This window comes from Andrographis paniculata, unplaced genomic scaffold (assembly GCF_009805555.1).
Source record: "Andrographis paniculata isolate CXL003 unplaced genomic scaffold, ASM980555v1 Contig53END, whole genome shotgun sequence".
NCBI lineage: Eukaryota > Viridiplantae > Streptophyta > Magnoliopsida > Lamiales > Acanthaceae > Andrographis > Andrographis paniculata.
Window position 1 is genome coordinate 2,990,651 of NW_026137588.1, and position 16,566 is coordinate 3,007,216.

At 29.2% G+C, this 16,566-nt stretch overlaps 1 protein-coding gene across 1 annotated transcript; it reads right to left on the reverse strand.

Moving 5' to 3' along the window:
- Positions 1–3,417: 3,417 nt before the first annotated feature.
- On the reverse strand, positions 3,418–5,420 carry LOC127255175 (uncharacterized). Its single transcript, XM_051280567.1, has 3 exons — positions 5,294–5,420; positions 4,053–5,194; positions 3,418–3,798 (listed from the first exon to the last, which is right to left on the reverse strand). Exons 1-3 carry the CDS (start codon positions 5,418–5,420, stop codon positions 3,418–3,420), a joined length of 1,650 nt encoding a protein of 549 aa, XP_051136524.1.
- Between the last annotated feature and the right edge of the window lie 11,146 nt (positions 5,421–16,566).

The following is a 16,566-nucleotide window of genomic DNA, read 5'->3' on the forward strand; positions in this document are numbered from 1 at the left end:
ACGTGTGCAATAATCAATTCAAGATTTCTAAATTAATCAATTAGAAGAATTAAAAATACCCAACATCGATGAACACCAATTCTAATCGAAACCAAGTTTCACAATTTCAATCCCAAATATCAATTCATACCTACACTAGAAATGAAACTACTCGCAATCCATAGCAATAAAACATATAAAATAAATCAAAGAGTTCATCATGCCTTCAAGTTTAAAAATCGACAACAAACCAATTCTAGAAATGAAGAAAAAGGTGCCCGGAAGTTCTTCTGCGTTGCTCTCCAAAGTTCCCGTACGAAGTGTTATTCCTTCGCTTCTCTTCTCTTTCAGAAATGGGTTGTAGGTGAGATCGTGGTTTTGTGTTTCTTCTTCCCCTTCTTTATTGGCCCTAAATCTCCTTTTCAATTAATCACTTTAGATCCCCTTTGCACTTTAAACCAAACAATTCTAAAATTGCTAATTAACCCCGGAGGACCTTTTCGCAATTTTCATTCTTCCTGCTTCGTGATCATGTCTAAGGACTTCTTGCGTTCTATTTTTCTCTCCAATATGCCTAAAATTTTGCCAACTCCTCAACGCCTAGTAGAAAGTTCAAAAACACACCATTAGGAGCACATATACAAAATTCGCATCCAAAAACCGTCTAAAAGACAGCAAAATATTTATCTAATATCACATATATCAACTCCCCCACATCTATCCTATGCTTGTCCTCAAGCATATATCCAAACCAAGAATTGAAATACTCACTAGCGCAAAAGTCACTTAGCCGTGTTATCAACTACGTCGGATTCAAAGTATGCAAGAACCAACTAACCTCACTAAAAGTAGAATGTATATAAGTAAAAGCTCTCACCCTCAAGTGTTTAGGCTATATTCACTCAATGCACATGAAGTAAACGACGAACCCCATAGGCTTGCAAGCAAATCAAATCAACTCCACAATTCATCAAGAAATTAACGTTCATAATCAAAGGTCTTAATTAAAGGTTGTAATGGGGCCATGGTTGGGGTAGGAAAAGGGATATCAATGGGTAATGAGATCGAGGAATTAATCTATCAATTCATCACATCAAAATGAACTCAAGTCGCACACACGTATGAATAAGAACAACACAATACTTCCCAAGATTTGATCAATGCAAGACAACATCATACTCAGTTTTCTTTTCACGAGTCCCCTTTTTTTATTTATTTTTAGGACTCGGAATACTTTTTTTTTTTCTCTTCTTTTTTTCACACAACCTCATTTTGTTTTTTAGGAGGTTGGTCAATGAAATACTTTTGACAAAAATATATATGAATTTATAATTGTGCCACAGATATGAGAACTTTCAAATGCAACTATCGAATAATATAGTGATGATATGCAACTCTAAATAATCTAATGTAATGAATCAAAGAACAATCCTCGAGTTCCCATGGGTTCAAGTAAACATTCGGCTTATTCCAAGAAAAAGGCATATCGGCTTGGGTTAAATATGAACCAAGAAAAATAGGATAATAACATTAAGCTCAAACTTTGGTTCACTAGGGGATAATAGGGGTGAAAGTAAGAAATTAAGGCCAACAAGGGTAAACCTAGTGCCTTATCATTTTAATCCCATCAATTCTCAATAAACGCGGAGTCAATAAACATAAACAAGCAAGTTCTAGGTAGTCAAATACAATATATGTTCACACAATCCAAAAAAAATGAGCATATATGATATGTATGAGTGAATTTGCTCAAATAAAGCTCAAATAACTCACTTAAGGGTTCTTTGTTAGAAGGCTAAGCACACTCGTCATTTAACTTCATCAACAAACACGGCATGATCCTAATGAACTAAGTAAGCACAACAACCTCGGCTCAAAATACACAAGAAGACATGGAGGAAAGTTATCAAAATAAAGCATTATATCGCATCAAAAATTCTAATCTCCCCCCCCCCCCCCCACCTAATTAGTGCAATGTCCCTATTGCAAGAATAAAGATGAAATAAAACAAAGAAGAAAAGAAACTTCCCTGGAATAGGTGGGGGCGACCGGCCCGCTTACGACCGGCAAGGGGCGCTTATGTGCTGTTCAATGGAGTCCAATTTCCCTTAAAGGGCCATTCTACCGGCCAAATTTTTGACACTCGCACTTTGCCCATGGTGCCTATACGAAAGTGAATTCAACATCCAAATTATAATTCCTTAATAATTTAGCCCCAACACCCAACATCAATCTCAAACATGTATTCAATGTGCAATTGACAATTTCACCATCACAACATCATTCTCAATCATCTATATGCATTCGTTTATCGATTGCATCAAAGAACCTCTACGAAAATTGTCCAAATTAAAATTTTTCATAGTCAACTGATTTTATATAATATCTAGGCAATAATCGATAGAGTTTAACCAAGAGAATGCAATAGATTAAAAAGTAGAAGAACTCCCTGAAATCAAATCGGCAAACTGGAGAAAATTGAAGCAACGAAAAAGGCAGCTGGCTGGTGGCGCGGACCGGCTGAAAAACAGTGGCGACTGATGGGTGACGTCGCGGAGGGGCGGTGGAATGGTGAACAGTTCAAACCGGCGGAAAAAAGAGGGAGGCGGCGGCTCCTGTGAGAGAGTGAGGGAGAGAGAAAAAAGAATTAGGGTTTTAAGAGTGTAATAACAATAATAATAATAATAATAATAATAATAATAATAATAATAATAATAATAATAATATTGAATATAATAATTATTATAGTAAGGATAATAAATATAGTAATAATAATAAACGTAATAGTAATTATGGATATAATAATAACTATGGAAATAAAAAAAATTAAGATGTAATTACTATAATAATAATTATAATTATAGAAATAATAATAAATATAGTAATAAATATCATAATAATCATAATTATAGATGTAGTAATAAATATAATAATAAGAATAAATATAGTAACTATAATAATAATAAATATAGAAACAAAATATATAATAAAAATAAAATAAAATTTAATAGCTATTATAATATTTATTATAGAAATAAAAATAAATATAGTAATATTAAATTTCATAATAATAATAATAAATATAATATATATAATAAATCCTCAAAATAAACTCTCTTTGTACACAATTTTTCAGAATGTAAGACTTCATTAGATGTGATCATGCCCAAAGAAGTTTTACGTTCTGATTTCTTTAAAAATTTCTCCCTCTCATCAATCACAACACACTGGATGCGTAGCCACGCCTAAAAATCATTCTCATTATACTTCACTCAACCACAAAAATTTCACCTGTCATCAAAACACCAAAACAAGGCATGAAATTGACTCCGAAACACAACAAAACTAAAAGCACACAAAATCAAATCAAAACATTTGGGTTGCTTCCCAAGAAGCGCCTTTGTTTATTGTCTTTGGCTCGACACAACATCTCTTAAGCTAATCACACGGCTCAAAGAGAGCTACGCACTCCACTTCTTTGCTTTGGTATCCCTCATAGTAAGGCTTAAGACGGTGCCCATTCACAACAAACCGTTTTTTCGTGCTTAGACTTTGAATCTCAATTGCACCATACGGAAACATGTTAGTAATAAAAAATGGACCTATCCATCGAGAGCGAAGCTTACCCGGAAACAGTTTAAGGCGATAAGGATAGAGCAAAACCTTTTGACCAACATTAAAATCTTTTCTCAAAATATTTGGATCATGAAATTCCTTACTATTTCCTTTATTAATCCTAGCATTCTCGAAAGCTTTGTTATGAATTTCCTCAAACTCTTGCAACTGCAATTTTCTTATTTCTCCAACTTCAAAGACTTTCTGCACATTTTGATCAAGGACATCTACACAATACAAAGCATGAGGTTCCACTGGCACTACAAAAAAAAAATAGTATATTTGTAACGGAATTTCGTCCCTAAAGATCATGTAGCTAATGTAATTCTATCATTAATTCCGTCTCTAATATCATTAGTAACGAAAAAAGTAGATTTAAAGACAAAAAAATCTCGTTACAAAAATAATATTTTCTTGTAGTGTGGATCATTCGATTCATCAAAAATATTGATATGAACCATTACACCTTCGAATTCCATGGTGAGTGTCCCTGTCCTAACATCAATTTTTGTGTGTGCAGTACACATAAAAGGGCGTCCAAGCAGAATAGGTGAAGGATTAGGCGAATTTTCATCATGCATATCTAAAACATAGAAATCAACAGGGAATATTAACTCATTCACTTGCACAAGAACATCCTCAATTATCCCTTCAGGGTGAGCATTGGTTCTATCAGCTAGTTGAATCACTATCCCTGTTTCTTTCAAAGGCCCAATGTTCAAAGAGTTAAAAATAGACTTAGGCATAACGTTAATGGCTGCACCTAAATCTAGCATAGCTCTTCTAATTTCCATCTTACCTATTTTGCACGGGACGACAAACATACTTGGATCTCCGCATCTTTGTGGCAATTTTCTTTGCAGCACGGCGGACACAATCTCTCCAGCTAGCACATTTTCATCCCCTCTCAATTTCTTCTTCTTGGTACACAGCTCTTTCAAAAATTTGGCAAAACAGGGGACTTGCTTAATTGCGTCAAGCAAAGGAATGCTTAGCTCCACTTTCTTAAACATCTCTATGATCTCTTTGTCTTTATCGCTTTTAGCCGGTTTCATTAACCTGTAAGGAAATGGAGCAATATTAGAAGTGGATTGAATATGAGGTTTAGAATTCACCTGATCAGTTGACTTGTTCGCTTCTTGCTCAATCTCCTTCTCAATCTCCTCTTCAGCTTTCTCTTTTTGTGTAACAACCTTCAGACCTTCTAAATCCTTACCACTTAGCAAAACCATTGAACTAACATTGCTCGTGTTCATATGGGTTCGAGCCGGTAGCTTGCCTTTCTCCCTCTTTTTTATATCCCGCACCTCATTCACTACTTGAGACATTTGATCTTCCAAGTTTTTTATACTAGTTCTTGTCCCTTGTTGAAATTGCAAAAAATTAGACTCAATTGATTTCACCATATCATATAAAGAGTTACCAAGCATAGAGGCTTGGGGCATGGTCATTTGTGGTTGTTGTTGTCCATATGACTTGAAACCTGGCGGTTGTTGTTGACCATAGGATTGTTGATTCCCATAACTAAAGTTGGGGTGATCTCGACATCCCGAGTTAAATGTGTTTAAATAGGGGTCATAAGCCCTTCTTGGTGCAAAACCTGCAGCATTCACTTCCACCTATTCTCTTAGTGTGAGACAAGCATCCGTGGGATGCTCAACACTCCCACAAATTCCACACGGCTTCACTTGAGCATTACCTACAACAAGTTTCCTCACAAAAGCAGTTAGCTCATTCAATTGTTGTTGCATAGGAGAACTTACCTCAACAGCTTCTTTCACTCCCACGACATACCTTGGCCCAAATTGTTGAGAGTTCATGGCCATATCGTTCAGCAATTCTCAAGCTTCTTTTGGAGTCTTGTTCATGAGAGCTCATCCACTGGCAACATCAATAATCCTCCTGTCAGTAGAAGTTAGTCCTTCATAAAAATATTGAATTAAAAGTTGCTCAAAAATTTGATGTTGCGGACATTTAGCAATTAACTTATTAAATCGATCCCAATACTCGTATAAAGACTCCCCTGATATTTGTTTGATGCCACAAATCTCTTTTTGCAAATTTGCAGCCCAGGATGCGGGAACGAACCTTTCGAGGAACTTGCTCTTCATATCCATCAACATGGTGACACTCCCGGCGGGCAAGTTGAACAACCAATCCTTGGCTGCATCTTTCAAGAGAATGGAAAAGCTCGGAGTTTTATCTGCTCCTCAGTGATTCCCAGTGGTTTCATGCTCGTACACACCATATCGAATTCCTTCAAGTGCTTGTGTGGTTCCTCACTTGCCAAACCATGAAAAGACAGCAATAAATGAATTAGTCCAGATTTAAGTTCAAATGCCGTATTATCGGCTATAGCAGGAAAAATAATACACAATGGATGCTGAATTAAATCGGGAGCAGCTAGCTCCCTAAGAGTTCTTTGCCATTTCATTGGATGTATCACTAGTTCTTCAACTCCCTTGGCCTCTTCACTCTCTTCGGAACTAGAAGTGTCAGCCAGTTGGATAGCTAAGTCAGGTTTCGGCGACTCAACTTCTTTTTCAACTCTTTTTCGCTCTCTAGCTTCTTTCCTCAAACGGCGTGCATTCCTTTCAATTTCTGAATCAAAAACTAATTCACCTATACGACCAGTTCAAGGCATAAACCATTAAGCGAAAAATAGAGTTAAATATAAACAAAAGAAACAACCAAACATCAAAAATTCTTATACTGTTCCCCGGCAACAGCGCTAGAATTGCTAGCCTGTCGCACAACTGCAAAATAAAATATCAATTCCTACATCCCAAAATATGCAGTTTAGCAGTAGTGAGTAGGGTCATCTCCGCAGAGAAATAGTAATTCTTTCTCTATTTGATTGATTATAATTATATTAATATATATTAGGGGGATTTGATTATCACACTAAATAAGGAAGAATAAAATTTACTCAATAAACGCAACTTCACTAGAATGCAAAATTAGCGGTTTACCAAATATAATTAAACTCTAGCATAGGCATGAATTTTTTTATTCGGGATATGAAATTTGATCATCGATTAAAAGTCAAATTCATCGACTACTTGGATAAATTGGTTATAATTGATCTACACGCGTTCACAACCAATATTTCCTTACTTTTTCGATAGCTAAGGTACGACCGTTAGCTATTTCTCTAATCGGGAAAGAATCCTAGGTACTACCATAGTTTTCTAACTCGACAGCAGTAAAAACTAGAAAAGCCCAATTCAATTTAACAAGCTCCTACGAGGATTTGTTTAAAATTGATTTTAATTCTTCTCTAGAGTGTTCTTCTCTAGGTTGCTACGCCAATTGGAAAATTACACAATTACGTATGTCAATCCCCAATATAGCTATGAAATTCTAAATTGATACGTGCGTAATAATCAATTCAAGATTTCTAAACTAATCAATTAGAAGAATTAAAAATGCCCAACATCGATGAACACCAATTCCAATCGAAACCAAGTCTCACAATTTCAATCCCGAATATCAATTCATACCTACACTAGAAATGAAACTACTCGCAATCCATAGCAATAAAAAATATAAAATAAATCAAAGAGTTCATCATGCCTTCAAGTTTAAAAATCGACAACAAACCAATTCTAGAAATGAAGAAAAAGGTGCCCGGAAGTTCTTCTGCGTTGCTCTCCAAAGTTCCCGTACGAAGTGTTCTTCCTTCGCTTCTCTTCTCTTTCAGAAATAGGTTGTAGGTGAGATCGTGGTTTTGCGTTTCTTCTTCCCCTTCTTTATTGACCCTAACTCTCCTTTTCAATTAATCACTTTAGATCTCCTTTGCACTTTAAACCAAACAATTCTAAAATTGCTAATTAACCCCAGAGGACCTTCGTGATCATGCCTAAGGACTTCCTGCGTTCTGTTTTTCTCTCCAATATGCCCAAAATTTGCCAACTCCTCAACGCCTAGTAGAAAGTTCAAAAACACACAATTATGAGCATATATACAAAATTAGTATCCAAAAACCGTCTAAAATACAACAAAATATTTATCTAATATCGCATATATCAATTTTTCCCGGTAACACCCCTCCTCCCTTCGAAATGAGAAAAAAATATTTACTAAAGCTTTTTCATATAAAGGATATTGCAAATATGAAAGCAATATTCATGAGATAGTTTCTATATAAGCTTCAATGGAAATGAATTGTTTCCCCAAGGAAAAACAAGCTCATTCGGACAAAATAGAAATTCTCTGACCGGATATTCATACAAAATATTGACTCTACTAAAATATAAAATTAATAACCTTTTTGACTAATATTAGTAGCATTTTTTTTAAAAAGTCCATAAATAACTATTTCATGATTGTCTTCGTAAAGACTCTAATAAAATATAAAATTAATATACTACCATAGAATCCTATCAATAGCGAATGATATACAACATCTCATAAAAACTCGAGCACTGTTAATGCGATCTTTTCCGAATTCCAAAGGCAACCTAAACTTTTAAACAAGGCAAAAAATTTCTAATGTGCAAAAAACCACAATGGCCTAAAACATGGATCACAAAATCCCTACTTAACAAACCGCATTAACTTAACAATTCTTAGAATACCAAACACCATCAATTTAACATAATCAATTAAAAGCCTCCAACTTCAGGACGTGGAAATACATATCACAGAGAAGCTAAAATAGTCGAGTCTTCAGATCACAAACATATCTGCACTCCATGATAAATCAATACGAACCCAACACGAAACAAGAGAGTACATAGATGCATGCAAAGAATTAAGAAACGAAGCCCCGCTGAGAGACGCGAGACAAGTTAGGTATATATACTGCTCTTCAGATTATGCTTCATATTTGGATAATATCTTGGTAATGAATTTTTGGAGTCAAAAGGAACAATTTTGTTTTGGCAGAATCAACATACGTAATAAATATATACAATATATCTTATGTATAATACAAAATATGAATAATATAATCTTATATTGTATGTATTTGTTATATATATGTTCATTGGGTTTCTTTTGATACTTATTGATTTTTGGTGATAATTTTATGGATCCATTGTCGTGGGAACTCCTTTTAATTTGATTAGTAGATTTTTACTGCATTTTCTCGTGGACATATGAATTTATTTTAAATTACATTATATTATGTCCAGTTAAATTTTTGTTGTTATTTCCAAATTAAAAATTTATCATAATTTTTTCATTCAATTAACAATATGTATTCATTTTTATTATTTTAATACTTTATAGCTTTCATCTTAATAAATATATATTACAAATAATAATTAATGTAGTTGTTCTTACTCATAAATATATATCATGAAATAATTGAATAGTGTTCAAGTATAAAATATATTCTTACTATTGAAAAATTAAAAAAAAAAAAAAAAATCAATAGAGCAAATTAGTACACTTTTCACGCATTTTTTAAAAATTTTTTTTATTATTAATGAACTTTTTAAAAAATATATATCAAATTAAATATTTTTTTATATTTATTAAAAATTAATTTTAAATCAACAACTTTTTTATAACATGTCAAACAAATATTTATATTCAAAATTTTATTATTCAAAATCAAAACACTCAAACTATATCATATTTTATTTTATAAAATTTATATTCAAATCACTATTTACAGAAAAACTCAAAACCAATACACCTTCCGCTCACATAGAAAGGAAATATTTACTTTTACCGCAGTGCTTAAGAAATAATAATATTTTAATTATAGTGGATAGTTAAAAATAATATAATGATATTTTTGCCCTTGCTTTTTTGTATAAAAATAACAGTGTGATATAAAGTAAGAGTATTTGTGGAAAAAAATGAGGTATTTAATGAGATGTTTATTTTGTAATTGAATATCCCAAAATAAAAATATATATATTTTTTAATTGGACGAAGAGAGTACATTTTTATTTTTATTTTTTTTGGAATGGTTTGAGAAATTTAACTAAAATTTTGTATTGGGCACACATAAATTTTATTTAAAAAAAAAAAAATCCATGAAAGTATCATTCCATACTAAATGGATATAGCGTATGTGATATGTATATACGCTTTGTTAATACAATCTATTTTTCGTGATACAATTGCTTATAAATATTATAAAAAATATAATATATATTAACATAAATATATAATATAATTTTTATTTATTTACAAAATTTAACAATTCAAAATAAAATATTATTTTTTATATTATCAAAACGATTTTTTATATATAACATAAAAAATACAGTCCTTAAAAACAAAAAGTGAACAAACCCAATTATGTAAACCTACTTGGAATACTCTTTCCGTCCCTAACAATCTATCTATTTTTTCATTTTGGTCATTCTCATAACAAAGTATTAATTTATATTTTTAGTAATTGTACTATTAACCTAACATTACAAATACTCTTCCAATTTATAATATATTACACAAATGTCATTGTTTTTATATCATACCATACTAATAAGATTAATTTAGTTTTTTTATATTTATTTTTATTTAATCCCAATATAATACTAATATTTCTAAAACTCCGTATGAAAAGTAAATGAATATATAGATATGAGATGGATGTATTATAATTTTAATGATATACTTTTCCCTTTTAAAAATATTTTTGATTGAATCAACATGCGTTGTCTATACAAATATGATATAGTGTGTTGTATTAATATTATATATATTTTGAGTGAATTATTACAATATATTGTTAAGAGTGTGACTAGTAGAGAGAAATAGGGATAGATAAAGTAATCTCACTTCTCTTAATTCGTTGAGCCAAAAAAATTAAAAATTGAGAATTAAATAAATTCTCATTATGTGATTTTATTTCTCTCATATGTATAAAGAAATAATAAAAATTAAAAATTAAAAATCAAGTAATTTAACAATTTTTTTTTTTACTATTTAACTTTTTCCAAGTTTTATAAAAACAAATTATATTATTTTATAAAACATTGTATTTAAATTACTATTCAAATAAAAAATAAAATCAAAATTAATTAAAATAAATAAAAATTACTAACTAAATATATTAATATTTATTTGTTGAAACATTTATTATTGGATATATTGTCTCTTTTTTCATCAAAAATTTTGTCAATATCTCATTTCCTCCAAATTTATTCATCTCATAGTTTTCTAAATAAATTTTTTATTTTACCATAGCCAAGAATCAATTATATTAGAATTCTCGTTTTCTACAAATTTATTTTCGGTTATATTTCTTCCCAATTATATTATTTGTACCAATATTATATTTCTCTAAAGCTAGTAACATTTTTTTTTCTCCAAATGAAAATTATTTCATAATATATAATACTTCATTTTAAGAATATTGTTGCCACAATATCCCTCAAAGTCGACCACAAATGTCATATAGCAAAAGTTAACAATAACAATATCAATTTATTTTTTTTTCTCTAATTATAATGATAATATACATTTATTTTTGTTATAGCTACATGGAAAATATTAGAAATTCTATAATTGAAAATATCCATCATTATCATGTTTTTGGAGTCAAAGTTCAACCACAAAAAAATGAATTCAAATGTGTGAATGCTTCTAGAAATAAAACGTGGAAAACATTTTTTGTCTCGAAATTCCTTTCACGTGATTGGTCCACAATAAAAAAAATATTCAAAATTCAAATGGATGACATATAGATGATACAAATTTGTTTCTAACATATCTATTGCTATTATTTTGTTTTTTGAAATTCAATTTTCTCATTAATGAGTATAATTTTATATATATATATATACTCCCTCCGTCTCATAAGTAAATATTCATGTGCTTTTTGCACATAGTTTTAGAAATATTAGTATTATATTGGGATATAGTAGGAATAAAATAGAAATTACTAAAATAACCTTATTAGTATGTGTTGTATAAAGGTAATGGCATTTGTGTAATATATTGTAAGTTATAAGAGTATTTGTAATGTTAGGTAGGTAATACAATCACTAAGAAAGGAAATAGATAGTTTGTTATGGGACGGACTAAAAAATAAAAAAATAGATATTTTGTTATGGGACAGAGGGAGTATAATATTTCATATTCTTTATAATAATTTAAGAATGGTATCTTATTCTATAATATTTTTATGACTCAGTAAAACGAAACTTTTAAATTGTATGCAAACAAGATAAATATATACTTACCAGATAGACAGATGAATTATTACAGTAATTTAGAGGCTATTCAAACATTCTACAAATTTTATACTTGTATTTTAAAAACTTATTCATTGTGTTGACCCGATCGAATTTTTAAATCCTACTCTGAAATACCAATTCATATATAAATTTACTATTCAAATTACATATCTACATAATACAATAGAATTCTAAATCGACTCAAATTACAGTACTAATCTTTCAACTACCTCATTCTCGGAAACCCTTAAGTGTGAGGGGAGGAGAGGGTACCAGCAAGGGAAGCAATATAACATAGTCAAAGTAAAATAATACTACATTCATCCGACTTTAAAGGTCTCATTTACTTTTTGCATGTTGATATTTGAAATATTAATTATTATATCAAAACGTAGTATAAATTAAGAAAAAATTGCAAAAATACTTTCATTAGTGTTTTATAATACTGATATAATGACATTTGTATAAATATTATACAAATATAAGGATATTTTTAATATTAAGTATAATGACGCAAAATATAAATGTAACCCTTAGAAGCGGACGTAAAAAGTATTATCTTTCCCATAACAATAGAGTTCTAAATCGACTCAAATCACAATACTAATCTTTCAACCAAATAATATGCATACACCTACCACCTAATATTGTGAATTGTGGATTGTTTAGATTCCGACACATATTTAAAATTACAATATTAGAATCCTTCATATGTAATTTGGTATTTGAATGTCCTTTTGTACCATTCTATCTAGATTATATCTTCACTTTTGATGACTTCTAGATCGAATTCTTCTTTCAAGAACAACGTGGAATAAACATTTTTATTCGGATCTTTGAAAAACTAGACTTTTGTCTTTTTTTAGATATGTAAAACAATTGATTTCACTCAAATTTTGATTCCATGCTTTTGCCTAACATCTAAAAAAATATCTCTATATAGATTCAATTAGAACCTACATTCTAACTAATTTAAAAATCTGATCTTAAAACTGAAACTCATTGCAACAATTAGACTGTCATTATCAACAGATTATTTGTCTTCACATATTGTTCTCTGGATTTGTAAAGATACATAAAAATTAAACAAATATTAGTAACGACAGTGTAAGAGAATATTAATTATTATTCCAATAAAATTTAATATTTTAAGATAAAAATAATTATTATACATGATGTTTATATAAAATAAATAAATATATAAATATAATAAACACGTGACGATTTAATATACTTTGAAAATGACTTGGGTCTATGGGGTTGGCCTTGGCCTGCAGCGCCACTCTCCTTTTAAGAAGGGCTTTTTAAGAAAATGGCCTAAGTCAAACTGGTTTTTAAAATTCTAGCCCTCAAACGAGTTTTGAAAACTACTATATTTATATAATGTAGTAGTTTTCAAAACTCTTTGGATCTAAAATTATATATCTTTTCAAAACATCTAAAACATAAATAATAGTAGTTTCAAGAACTCCTACTTTCTCTCTCAACTACCTCGTCCTGTTTGTGACGGTGCCATTAGTATAGGGAAATTATAGAAGTTCTCAAAACTACTATAATTGATAATGTAAGAGTTTTAAAAACTTTTATTATGAAAAGTAGTTATAAAAACTCTTATATTTTATATTATAGGAGTTTTGAGAACTTCTATATTTTTAATCTTAATTTAGCCCACGATTTTGTTGCATTGCATTCTTAGAAAGCTTAAGTTCGTTCTTGTTCATTCCAGAAGCAAAATTTTTGCTCAAGAGAGACATTTTCAGGTATTATTTGTTTGACTAAATTATTTTATAGTTTTCATATTATATTTTGTTTTATATTGTTGGTAGACAATATTCTCTGTTTTGCATTGTATTTTCAGGTATTTATTGTTTAGTGATTGTTGTGTTTTTGTTTGTAATTTTATAACATATTAGGTGTTTTTTGGTATTATTTGTAAGGTTTATATTGATATATTATTTAAATGCATAATGTATTTGTCTATTTCTTATTTTAATATTTTTATAGATGGCTTATTTTTATAATATATTAATTTTAATCTTATTAGTATTTATTTAATATATATTTTTTTACAGAAACAGATGACGAGTAGTGGCCAGAGCAATATTGATATTCTGCTATATTGGGATGGTAATATTATACGAAAGTCGGATATAATAGAATATGATTGTGATCCACAGTGTATGACAGCTGTTCGGCGAGATAGTACATTTGAAGATTTAGAAAGTTTGATTTACAATTTGTCTGGAAAAAGCCGGATGCAATATTCTCTGATTTTGAAAATGCCTTATAGTTGGACGAATGGACAAGATAATCACTGGGGCCAGGCAATCCCTCCCGATATGAAAACATCACAAAACACTGTCGACCTTCCAAATTAAACATATATGTTAAAAATATGTGGTTTAAATTTAGTATATATATAAATATAAATAATGCTTATATTGAAATTCATAGCCTATTGTGTTAAAACAAATAAAGCCCTTGAACACAAATATAAATTCCTACAACTTATATTAACTCAATCAAAGCACTTCCAAACTACATTCAAACACAACACTTCCAAACTACATTCAAATATAACACTCGAAATCTGTTTTCCCCACTTGTATAATGCTCATTCATAAGCAATCAACTACAGAAGTTTCTCACACACATCCTATTCATACCAAGAACTAATGAAATCAAAGGCTTAAGTATTCCTGTACCAACTGATGCACTAACCTTTGTATATCTGCCCAGTAAATGCCAATAGATGACCACTCTTGAATATCTGTAAATCATAAAAAAGTAATTACAAAAAACTAATTATAAATCATGAAAAAAATTCATTTATAAACATAAATATGGCAATAGAATATGCAATATTACAAAAATTAGAAAAAATATATATACCATAAAAATTTTAAATATGATAAATAAAAATTCTGAAAATTATATGATTATACAATAAGAAATAGTAAAAAGTAAAAGACAAATAAAAATAATAAGATAATGCCTTATGAATCTGGATTGAAACAACTTTCAAACTTTTTCAACAATCCGATAGGAAATCAGAGATACAATAGGAGGTGCTGATTTTAAAAAAAAAAAAACGATACTCAGACAAATTTATATGAAAACAAACAAAACACAAAAATTACAATATCCGTCAACCAATATTTTCCAAACCAACAATCAAAACAAAATAGAACGAAAGAGCACAAAATTTTGAAAATCAATTACCATATAAGAGCAACACCAACGACAATGGCAGAGATTGACAAAAGAAATTGCAGAAAACCCACAGTGTCGTCGCGCAGAAGAAGAGAACGAAGGGAGAATAGGTTTAGGGCTTAAATGATATTTATTCTTATTTTTTAATAAAAGTATTTGTAGTAGTTTTCAAAACTACTATATTTGATAATTTAGAAGTTTCAAAAACTTCTAAAATTATATATTTAGGAGTTTTGAAAACTACTACATAATATAAATATAGTAGTTTTCAAAACTCGTTTGAGGGCTAGAATTTTAAAATCCGATTTGACTTAGGCCTTTTTTTTAAAAAGCCCAAAATTATAACTTTATTGTTCTTTTATTAAAATTATTTAAGATATTTTATGAATAACTTGATTAATTTTAAAATTATAAATCTTGTGTGAATTTTTAAGCTATTTTTGAAACGTTAGCTTTATATTATTTACATATTTAAAAAAATAATAATAATGATTTGATGAATAATATAAATATGAAATATTTATTATTTCAATTTTATATTATAATTAATTTTATATTTTTCTAGATATCAATTATAAGAATATTTAGCTGGCAATCCACGGATGAATTGGGTGGTGGTGGACCAACTAAATTTTAGTCAATCCTTTCATAATTAGCAGACCCAAAAACAATAGATGATGATATGTTATGGATTAATCCCTTTTAAAAATAATAATATTAATTAATATAAAATTATGATATAATTTAATTCTAATGTACATGCATATAGTCTATCACCAAATCATACCACTTTGTTCTTGCAAGTTTGTTCGTACCTTTTAAAGGTCCATTATTAAATTAAATACGAATGTTAAAATATATGTTTTTATATTATACCCCTTCGTTTCAGATATGGTGTATTTCAGTTACTGTAAATACGAAAATTTAAAAAAATATATATATATGATTAATAAATAATTAAAAATGTATTAATTAAAATAATTACAGTACAATACAAATAATTATAAATTAAAACTAAAATAACTAATTAGTCTAAAAAAATTAAAAATTTAAAAATTTAAAATATAATTAAAATATATACTTTTATGAAAAATGTGTTTTTATATATTTTAATTTAATATAAAAGGACTTCCCTCGGTAAATAATATACAAAGCCTTTTATGTAGTTTTATTAAAACACAATGGCATATTATATATTTAATCATTTAAATTTTATTTTTATATTACCTTTGTAAATTATAATTCTTACCTTGTCAATAAAAAAAGTGCGAACCTTATTTTCAATGTCTTTGACTAATCTTTAAAAATCAGATGTTTTTGCATGGTCAAATCAATAAATTGAAGATATATAATTTCCTAGAATATTACTCTTTCCGTCTCCCAGTGTTCATTTTTTTTTATTTTCGTATGTCTCATGTAATTTGTCCTTTTATTTTTTGAAAATATAATTACACATTTTAATCAAATTATAAATAGTTGTGATGCCTAATTTATTGCATACAATTGGTTCTTTATAAAATTTCTTAAAAGCTCCATTATTATGTTATAATGGTGTAAAAAGTTGAATGTACTTCTTTATTACTATACATTCTAAATTTATGAAGCTGATATTCAA

What these genes read in the sequence shown, in the direction of transcription:
- LOC127255175 (XM_051280567.1), bottom strand. Translation starts at nt 5,420, where the DNA reads ATGGCCATGAACTCTCAACAATTTGGGCCAAGGTATGTCGTGGGAGTG. An exon ending in TGTGAGGAAACTTGTTGTAG is followed by an intron (nt 5,195 to 5,293) that starts GTAATGCTCAAG and finishes TGAATGCTGCAG; the next exon opens with GTTTTGCACCAAGAAGGGCT. An exon ending in TGGAATTCGAAGGTGTAATG is followed by an intron (nt 3,799 to 4,052) that starts GTTCATATCAAT and finishes CAAAATGTGCAG; the next exon opens with AAAGTCTTTGAAGTTGGAGA.